The sequence below is a fragment of the Jatropha curcas genome, chromosome 11 (genome assembly GCF_041381405.1).
Source record: "Jatropha curcas cultivar XTBG-Jc1 chromosome 11, XTBG_Jcur_1.0, whole genome shotgun sequence".
Classification (NCBI taxonomy): domain Eukaryota; kingdom Viridiplantae; phylum Streptophyta; class Magnoliopsida; order Malpighiales; family Euphorbiaceae; genus Jatropha; species Jatropha curcas.
This window is the reverse complement of record NC_143161.1, coordinates 8,109,816-8,120,322: the sequence shown is the minus strand read 5'-3', so window position 1 is coordinate 8,120,322 and position 10,507 is coordinate 8,109,816. Positions and strand designations below refer to the sequence as shown.

The window sequence follows — 10,507 nt, the reverse complement described above, 5'->3', positions numbered from 1 at the left end:
TAGTTAAATTTCATCAGAAGCTCAAGTTTAATCTGCACACTCAGACCTCTTTGTCTTGTGCGGTTTTCATATCCTTGCCTTAGTGGAGTAACAATTGAATTTTCTAATACATTGATAAATTCTTTTTCATCAAAAAGAAGGTTTCAATTTCTTATGCTATTGGCAGAGGCGAGAATTGCCCATAAAATAGTAAAAATTTTCAATTTTACCCTAAAATATAGTATTTTTTTAATTTCGCCCATCTAATTGTTAAAATTGTTTTTTTCCTCCCTCTAACCTTCGGTCCTAGCTCCGCCACTTACACAGCCATTCATTTGCATTTGAATATATATATTTTTATCTTAATTCACAATAAAAATTACTAGATTAAACGGTTTATAAGCTAAATTTTACATGAGAATAAATTTATCAGCAATTAGATCTAAAATTATAATGTACCGCAACTAATCGTAAATTATAACACCTTTATCCAAAGTCAAAAACAGTAAAATTTGCAGCTGAATCAAAATCGACTGTTTATATAAAAAATTATTTCATCGTTAGACAAAAAGAACTAAGTCCTAAAGTAAAATCTCGAGCATGATGAAATGCCATAGAAAAGAAAGAAGGGAATAAAATTTATTCTTACGAGTCATGATTGATTTTTAATAATTAGGCAGCTTGACTAAAACGTTTGCTAAGTAACCCATGATGAAAGAATCTAAAACATCTTTCAAGAGAAAAAGAGAATTATTCAAAGAAGATCAAAAATTAAAAAAAGAAAGAAAGGAAAAAACATTCCATATGGCATATGTGTGTATGAGATGTAGCCAAAGAGCACATGATTAAGTAGAAGCAAAGAAACAAAATAAAGGGAAACAGAAGCAAGAGAAACAAAACTGAGGTTGGAATAAATAAAGGTTGAAGGGTCATTAAAGGGTGTTTAATGGCCTTGAAATGAGTAAAGAAATTGGTAAAATAGCCTTCTTTTCTTATTACTAGTTTTTATCCTTAGGACCACATTGTTACTTGGTTGGTATATTCTCCAATTGGACTCAAAGTGAAGAATGTTTTGGTGGTACATGTGATGATGAATTTTGACTCATAAATTTTTAGCCCAAATGCATACATTTGTGTTTCAAATTGATGGGATTTGTTTTGTGACACCGTTAACTTTGCAAGAATCTATCATGATCATATACTTTCACATTTCAGTAATAATTATGCATCTCGTTTAAATAAAATATAAAAGTGCAAAATCATGGTTGAACTCTTACGAAGTTATTTCATTTAATGATAAACATAATTATTACTGAAATGTGAAAGTGTAAGATCACGATAGGTCTCTATAAATTTGAAGATGCTACAAGATAAATTTATGCATTAGTCCTAAATTTTTACCGAATGTTTAATTGGGTTTGGTATTAATTTTTTAAAAAGTGAATTTTGAATTTGTACTTAATTTACTTGTTTTTTTACAAAAAAAACATAAAATACCAAGTTTTCTATTGTAAATTTTGACTCATAATCTCATGATTAGACAATGTCCCTGAGGTTTGATGCACTGGCAGTTAATATGTTGGTTATAGTTGGTTAAATTATTACGAGTATATGACGAAACAAAAGACCAAGGAAAGAAAGAAGAGTACACCAAAATGTAGGTGCTGATAGTTGTTTCTTGTTATAAGTGAATACAAGGAAAAGACCTGGAAATAGCGAATGCTGAAACAATATGTGTCTCAAAGAAAAAAAAAACAATCAGTAGAAAATCAAAATTTATGTCTTTATACCTACTTTTCTTGAGAAATCCTGATGCAAACAAAAAATAAAAAATTATCCTTTTTTTTTTTTGTTTTTGACATTTAATTGATATTTAGCTTCACCTATAATTAAAATAAATGAATTGCAATTTATTCGTTCATTTATTTTCCAATTTTAGTGTGTTTTAGTGTAATCCTCGGACTAAATGGTAATTAAACCTATAAAAATTGCAAACAGGATGCTATATTTTTGAGAGTTACTAAGAGTATTCTTTTAACGGTGGACGAAAAATTTTTTTTTTCAAGCGAAAAGCAATTATATTAAAACTTTTCTCTGTGTCGTGATTTTATGACTGAATCTAGTGATTAAGTGTAGAATTTAGCACACATCTAGACCAAGAAAAAATTAAAAATCAAAGTCCAATAAAACTTTGAAATTCATTAACCACAGTAGAAAATTTCAACATTGAAGACAACTAAGAAGATGTGTCGTCAAATAATTTAAAAGATGGAGGAAATAAGTGTTACTATGGAATATAGAGTTTATTGTTACTCACAATCCCTTACTTTATTTTCTATCTCACACTCTTGTAATTTGTAAACATGTACAATTCAAAAAGGTTTCACTAATTATCATGTAAAAGAAGAAAAAGTGCCAAACTAAAATAGTGGGACCTCGTTCTCAAGTGGGTATATAATAATGCAGAGCTTAAATCTTTCACCATTTAAGCATTTCTTGTTCTTGTTTCAACTTCAGCAGAAGAAAGCAAGAAATATAAAATAACCAACAATGTTAAAGAATTGGGTTGTTTTTGCTCTCATCTTTTTGGTTCTCCTCAGTGGCTTCTCTTCAGCTTCTGCCACACCTCCTGCAAGTAAGTTCAAGATCAAATTTAACTCCTTTCCTAAAATTTTAGTTTACTTATTTGCTTCTTGTGTTTCAGCTTTATTTTTTTTGTTAATTTTTATCTGCAGAAATTGTAAGTGGGGTTGTCTCCAATATCGTCTCTGCACTTGTTAAGTGGCTTTGGTCACTTAAATCCAACACTAAAGCAGGTAAAGATCATTCTTTTAACCCACATTTATTTTCATTTGCCTTTTTTTTTTTTTTTTTTTTTTTTTTTTTTTTTTTTTTTTTTTTTTTTTTTTTCTTTTGAGGTTCTTTATGTAATGGAGTTAATGGGCATTATATTTCAGCTGTTTCTAGCCGTTCGATGATGAAATTTGAAGGTGGGTATACAGTAGAGACTGTGTTTGATGGAAGTAAGCTTGGAATTGAACCATACTCTGTTGAGTTATCCCCAAGTGGAGAGCTTTTGGTTTTGGATTCAGAGAATAGTAATGTTTATAAGATCTCAACACCATTGTCTAGATGTAAGTTGATTTTGATTTAATCGTTTTTTTTTTTTTAATTTCTTGATTTGTTCTGTGATTTTCCATAGTTGCTATTTGGAGATTTTCATGATTTGTTATTTGGTAATAATGGCTTAGAGAAAAAGCCCCAAGGTGCTTAGCTTCATTCTGATTGATTCCTTTTCTTTTTAATTGTCTGAGAGGAAATTTGAAAGAAATTACAATTGTAATTGATTTGATATGCTTTTGTTAATTACAAGTCTCCACTTTCTAAAGTACAATAAAGCTTTTAGTTCTGCTTATGCAATTTTATCTTTTGGGGGATTTGCACTCTTTCACTTTTTCAATTTTGAAGCTGATATTCACTTAAGGTGATCAAGTAGCCTTGCTAATCACTTATCACTCCTGTTATTGTTCTTTAATATTTGGCTTTTGTACATTTCAAGATTAGCATTTCAAGTTTCTTCAATAAGCTTAAACCCTTAGTTTATTAATAGAATCCAATTTCATCTTTTTATTTCCCATCTTTTTCCAACTTTTAGAAAGAATCAGTTTAAATGAACATTGCGACTCCATGTTGATCTTTTCTGAATATATATACATATATACACATTTCTTTTTTCTTTTGCTTATTTATTAGTTATTCTTGCATGTGATAGAGGTCGAGGTCGAGACTGTCAATCTTTAATTTACTGAGATAAATTGATGAAATGCAGACAGCAGGCCTAAGCTTGTTGCTGGGTCATCTGAAGGCTACTCTGGACATATAGATGGGAAGCTAAGAGAAGCAAGAATGAACCACCCCAAAGGCCTTGCTGTTGATGATAGAGGAAATATATACATTGCAGACACAATGAACATGGCTATCAGAAAGATCAGTGATGGAGGTAAATTGAGGATTTGACTTCTTAGGAAAGCAAAATGTCTCCCTTTAACATATCTTCTCTATACATGATAAGAACGCCTCCTGATTTCATAGACTTTGGCTTTGAAATTTTTTGGTTAATTAGGCTCTAACTAAGGTTTGAACTTGTAACCTCTCACAGCACTTGAGATGACTACAGTACCACCGAGTCAATGCCTGTCGGTGGCATTAAAAGTTTTATTTGTTTTTTACAATTTCTTTTGGTGAAAATCTACTATGCAGGAGTGACAACTATTGCTGGAGGAAAATGGGCTCGTGGAGGTGGTCATATGGATGGTCCAAGTGAAGATGCAAAATTTTCTAATGATTTTGATGTGGTATATATTGGAAGTAGTTGCTCTCTTTTGGTTATAGATAGAGGGAACCAGGCAATTCGAGAAATTCAACTACATGATGATGATTGCAACTATCAATATGATGTTAGTTTCCACTTAGGTATAACTAAATTCAATAATTTGAATCCTTGATTTATGTTTGTGTTTTCTGCTCCTCTGATCATGAACATCTCTATAATTGGCTTTTATTATTTCAGGTTTAGCAATGCTTGTTGCTGTTGGCTTCTTTGGTTACATGCTAGCATTGCTGCAGCGTAGGGTGCAAGCATTGTTTTCTTCCCATGATGTAAGTAACACCGGGTTTTACTTATTTCTTCTAGTGATTCGATTAGCATCCATTGGAGAGGAACCTCAAGAACCCATTATGATAAGAGTTCATCAATATTGAAACTAGTTTCAAATTGTACCTTTTTATTTTAAAGGCAATACAATGCTCTTGTTTTATCAAGAATGTGCAGATTTTATAATTTTGAGTTAATGATATTATTGATCTTAAGTGATTGTGGTAATATTTGGCAGCCCGAAAGATTTTGTCCTTACAGTTGTACCATGATTGTCCTTTCGGATATTATGAAATCCTAAAGCCGAAAATACTCTTAACAACTTTTGAATTATAGTACAATGAAAACAATCTTATTTTCATTTCCCCCCTGTTATTTTTGTTGTGTTATAACCAAGAGAGTTTCAAATGCTTCTTCCTTTTCTTTTATAGGAATCAAGAACTTATATGATCAAAGGCACACCAATGCCTCCATACCAAAGGCCTCCAAAATCAGTCAGGCCCCCTTTGATTCCAAATGAAGGTGAACTTGAAAAACCAGAAGAGGGCTTTTTTGGTTCACTCGGTAGGCTTATACTCGATACTGGCTCAACTGTAGGTGAAATTTTTGGAGGAATATTTTCAGGCTTCAGAAGGAAACCTCTCCACTATCAATTTCAACAGCAGTACCAACAGCAACTCAAACATTCAAACACATGGCCGATGCAAGAAAGTTTTGTGATTCCAGATGAAGATGAACCGCCACCTTTAGAAACCAGAACTCCAACACTGAAAAACACCTACCCATTTATGACCAAAGAGCCGGAGAAGCAACATCAGTTCAAGCAAAACCATAGTTATTATAGTGGTTGGGAGGGTGACCATCACCAACAGCAACCACAACACATTCAGATGCAAATGCAAAAGCAGCACCAGCACCAGCAACAGCAACAGCAGCAGCAGCAACAGCAGCAGCATCATAGGCATTATTCATCCAAGCCAAAAACATACTATGAAAAGAGCTGTGAGACAAATGAGATTGTATTTGGGGCAGTTCAAGCACAGGATGGTCGGCGTGAAGCTGTGGTGATAAAGGCTGTTGACTATGGAGATCCTAGGTACAATCACCATAATATTCGGCCTCGATTCAACTATGTTGGTTACTCTCATGGGTATTGAGCTATTATGTTAATACAGGGGCAACCAAAAGAACACTGATTTCAGCTTTATATGTGAGTTATGAAGACGAGTATGGAAAGAAGATAGGAAGCAGTCTTTTTCAATTTCTTTGTATTTCATTTGTTTATTATTATTTTTTAATCTTTTTCATTTCCTCTTTCATTCGTTAGTAGCAGTGTTAGTATTACATATATGGTTTGATCCTAGTGAAAAGAATATGTAACATATCGTCTACTAAATCAAAAAAATCAAATGTGTTTTGATATTAAATATAGTTTCTCCGGATACTTTTTGTTCTTAAACTCTTAAACTGAAAATTTTGAGACCATATATGTACATGATGAATGAGGAATTTTCACATTCCCATGTATCTTTTCTGCAGGAGAGTACAGTAGTCAATATACTGATTTCTGCAAAAAGAAACTCTTAGGATAAGCTTGTTCTGTACCAAAGCTCAGTAGACACAATGAGAATTTATCTTGTTCTTTCCAATCGTATCCTGACAAACAAATGGACAGTTCAGGTTTTCTGGTCTAGTTAGGATACAGATGCACTGAAGAACTTAAGGTTGACAATGAAATATTTTTCAACATATATTTGCTTGCATGGAATAGAGTTGCTTGCAGGTTGAGATATTCCTTTCCTGAAGTTTATTGTCTAAAACAACATAAAGATGTGGTTAACCTCTGTATAGATTGTACAGTCTGCTAAATTATAGTTGAGATGTGCCACAGCTCATCCATGTTTTTTTATCTTCTCATTGACATGCCATGTTCATGTCAGAGCAAATGCTTTTGAACCAGCTGTGGATTAGTGGATCCGTGTGCCAGTGATTGGCACAGCCACCTAGGAGGATGGTTTTGATACCACTTAGTGATTATCAGGTGTCTCTCAAACAAGTACCAACCATGAAGATTGATCTTATAAAACTAAACCAAATGTACAAATAAACAGCTGGAATAGCTCAGTTGGTTAGAGCGTGTGGCTGTTAACCACAAGGTCGGAGGTTCAAGCCCTCCTTCTAGCGATTTTTTATTTTTTCAATCAAATAGGTGCAATATCTATTAAACATTTTTAGTTTTAACTATTAAGCAAAATATTTTTAAATAATTTATAAAATTACCCATCACAAATTGCTCAAGAACTTTATTTTTGGCATTAAAAACCCCTTGGAGTACCATAAAGAAGTTGAAAAAATTTAGTGTATGAGCAACAAATCTTGCTATCTTTTATAGGAAGATGGTTCAAATTACTCCTTGAAGATAGGCTAAAAATACAAATTACTCATTTTTCATCTTTTTTGACAAAATATACTCCACTTTGGCCATAAAATTGCAAAATGTTCATTCTCTTTCTTAGTCAGCGCGCGCCCCATTCAAATAGATCCAAAAGAAAATATGAGCATAAAAAAAATTATCTCTATAAGAAATTAGGGAAATTTGTTGTTGGATTTAAACTTTGTCTTCGACATAATTATCAATATAAACAAATAAACTCCTATCCAAAAATTTAAAATCCATAAAAAAAGTCAATAATAGCTGGCAGTCTTCTTTTGCTTACCAAGAGCCAACACGAACCAGAAAATTAATAAAAAAAATATACTCAATTAAGGAATAATCAATGGAGTAAAAGTATAGAGTAGAAATATAGGAGAAAAGAGAAATTACTATTACAAATTGCACTTGAAAAGGTTGTTCCACTTGAAATAAGATCGAAGGATGGTAAATCCAAATAAGAATTTGGAGAAGACGAGCTGAAGAAGAATTCTGTCATGTTAAGAAAATTTGTAAAAATAAATTTAATTATGTTTAATTTTAAAAAAAAATATAAGCATTTTGTAATTTTATGACCAAGGTGAAGTGTATTTTGTTCAAAACAGAGTGAAAACGGACAATTTGTATTTCCAATCCAAATTCAAGAGGCATTTTGAACCTTCTTCCTTTTTTTACATGTAACGTTGTTAATTATGTAGTTATTATTAATTACTTTTTGTTTTACTTCGAGAAGTTAAATGCAACATTATTAATTACTGTTATAAATTGCAAATTAAAACTCTTTTTAATTAAGAGTCAAATTAAACTCAATTATGTAGTTGAATTTAATTTAATCAAATTTAAAAGTATGAATAATTTATTTCCATGAATATAAATTTAATTTTAATACTTATTTGTTTTATAATTTCAAATAAATTTGAAAAAGAATATTCATATGAATTTTGTTTTTCAAAACATATTTCCTTTTTCTTTGAAAATATAATATATTGTTATGACTTGATGAAACATAACTCAAATCGATTCGAAACCTGTATATTAAGTATTAACTGAAATTAGTCAAAATCACTGTGTGTATTGACCAAAGAGTAATTCAACTTGACCGCTAACCAAAATCACCTAACTCGATCTGTTTGCACCTCTAAATATAATAATAAAAATGGACCATTATGTGCAATTCCTATACTAAAATAAATTTTGTTTTAGTATTTTGTTTATTATATTTCTCATTTCATTTGAAAAAAAAAAATTATTATACTCCCTCCGTTTTATTTTAATAGCACTAAATAATAATTTTACTTATTCCGCTTTGAGTGTTCATTTAGAATTTTGAAACTATATTAATTATTTTTTTATAATTTTACCCATATTTATTAAGTGTAATTTATTTTTATATTTACATTTATGAAAGGCAATTTAAACATTTTATGGTATATTTTTAGAAAATCCGATTATTTTTTTAATCCTTGTGAAAAGAGCAAAATATTTCTGTTAAAGTAAAACGGAGAGAGTATTAGGGAATTACTTTCTTTGATTTTGTTCAACAACAACATTTAATATTTTGCTAAGTTTATTTCACAATAAAATATAAAAAATTAATTTTTAAAATTATAATCTTACATTAATTTTTTTTATTTCAATCTATTCATGAGCTTTCAGGTGGAGCCTATATGTGAACTACTTGTTTATTGTTCAGGTATATACATGGTCAAAGTTTGAAATCTTCCATAGATAATTTGTCTTCGACCGGACTGTGAGAATAAAAAACGAGTAAAATAGGCGAAGGTTATACGTAATATCTCTCCTTATATAAAAAAAAAATTAGTTCACTTTTCAATGTTTTATACAATAAACTAAACAAAAACCAAGAGCTTTTGGCAAAATGATTTGAAATTGGGGTCATTTGAAATAATTTGAAATTGTCAAAGGAACATATCAAACAAGTATTTATTTTCAAACAAATGCAAGCTGAAAGTCTAAAAACATATGCTAATTACCTAAGACAATGCATTATTTTGAAAAAAGAAAAGGAATCTTGACATTTTGATGTATGATCCATGAGCATAAAGACTTCAATGCCCTTCTCCACTATCACTTGGACCTTCCTTCTTGATCCCAAAAAGATCAAGTTCTTCAAGTAGTGCTTCTGCAACTTCAATTCCCATCTCTCCTGGGCTAGGGCTAGACTTCACATAACCACCATGGTGGTGGAGAGGATTTGGAGCGAATGGTCGGGCTTCTATGGCGGAAAATGGCATAAAAATAGCGAGACTCAAGAAAAAAACCAGAAGAAGGAAATGGAATTGCTTGAATTTTACAGCCATTAATTAAATTCTCTGAAGAAGGCTGAAGAAAAATTTTGTTTTTCTTTTTCTTGAATTTTTCTTTTGGTTATAAAAGATAGATATGAAGTGTGCATGGTTTGGTATTTATAGAGAAAGAAGTAAGCTAAATTGACCCAAAGTTGGTGGGAAAAAAATTTTCTAGCCAAAACACATATAATGATTTTGACTTTTGTGGGAAATAAGGAGGCAATTCATGTATAGAAAAAAGGGGTTTCCACTATAATGAGTTTCCCACCAAGGAATAATTTACAGAAATTACGTAAATCAGAGTAAATTTGTTTAAAAAAAATTAATTAAAATGAGGTTTGATTTCAAGATATTAGAATTGGTATGATTATGAAATTTTAATTTAAATCTCTAATAAGGGTTGGAAAATAATTAGTAAAAATTGATTAAACAAAATTAGTATACATTTCATAATAACTTCTTTGATCTCTAAATATTAGTATACACGTTATGTTATTGAATATTACAAATAACAGATATATTACACGCTGCTTTAAGAGCTATTACTGAAAATGGCATAATTACTTTTAGCTCATATGAACCCTAATTTGTTAGGTGGGATTTTAGATCTGGTATGTTATTAAGTTAGTAGTTTTGACAAATGTCAGAAAAAAAAAAGTTAGTAGTTTTGACAATAAAATATGACTAACCTTGCTCTTTCTTTGACTAATACTTCCCCCTTTATATTTTATACAAATCAAACCCTTGACTAGGAATTTGTATTTGTTGTTATTTTAGTAGTTCATAGGAGATAAAATCCTTACATCTCCTTTTGTCCCCTATATATATTGAATTTCTCACAAGTATCCCATGGTCTTATTACGAATAAGATTTAATTTCGTTTCAAAGTTTGTGATTGATCATCTTTATAAGTTATTAAAATTAGAGAACATTTGGTTCAGTTGATTCATGCAACTGATAACTCATTCATATCCAATAGTTAAGTTATAAAAATAAATTAGCTGATTTCGGTAGAAGTCTTAATCAACTTTATATTTTGGAGCTGTTTCATATTAGTTGATAGCTGATTTGTATTATATTATTTATTTAATTTCATTAAAATGATAAAAACAATTACTAGTAAAATTATTTTTT

General features: G+C 30.6%; 1 protein-coding gene, 1 non-coding gene and 1 pseudogene across 3 annotated transcripts; all 3 read left to right on the top strand.

Moving 5' to 3' along the window:
- Window positions 1-2,455: 2,455 nt before the first annotated feature.
- LOC149492483 (uncharacterized) lies at window positions 2,456-6,060 on the top strand. Of its 2 annotated transcripts, XM_089715823.1 has the most exons (8): window positions 2,456-2,614; window positions 2,715-2,795; window positions 2,937-3,113; window positions 3,809-3,979; window positions 4,240-4,452; window positions 4,550-4,638; window positions 5,065-5,155; window positions 5,231-6,060. In XM_089715823.1, the coding sequence occupies exons 1-8, from the start codon at window positions 2,530-2,532 to the stop codon at window positions 5,788-5,790; spliced, it is 1,467 nt and encodes a 488-aa protein (XP_089571949.1). In that variant the 5' UTR covers window positions 2,456-2,529; the 3' UTR covers window positions 5,791-6,060. The 2 variants fall into 2 exon arrangements, with proteins under 2 accessions (XP_089571949.1, XP_089571948.1); XM_089715822.1 differs by having other exon boundaries at window positions 5,065-6,060.
- Window positions 6,061-6,743: 683 nt separating this feature from the next.
- TRNAN-GUU (transfer RNA asparagine (anticodon GUU)) lies at window positions 6,744-6,817 on the top strand. Its single transcript has one exon. It is a non-coding gene; the product is annotated as a tRNA-Asn (tRNA).
- Window positions 6,818-9,948: 3,131 nt separating this feature from the next.
- Window positions 9,949-10,507, top strand: part of LOC149492481 (uncharacterized) — a 1,700-nt pseudogene continuing 1,141 nt past the window's right edge.

Coding starts and splice junctions, on each gene's coding strand:
- LOC149492483 (XM_089715822.1), top strand. CDS start 2,530: ATGTTAAAGAATTGGGTTGTTTTTGCTCTCATCTTTTTGGTTCTCCTC. Junction 2,796..2,936: donor TAAATCCAACACTAAAGCAG/GTAAAGATCATT, acceptor ATTATATTTCAG/CTGTTTCTAGCCGTTCGATG. Junction 4,639..5,064: donor CATTGTTTTCTTCCCATGAT/GTAAGTAACACC, acceptor TTTCTTTTATAG/GAATCAAGAACTTATATGAT.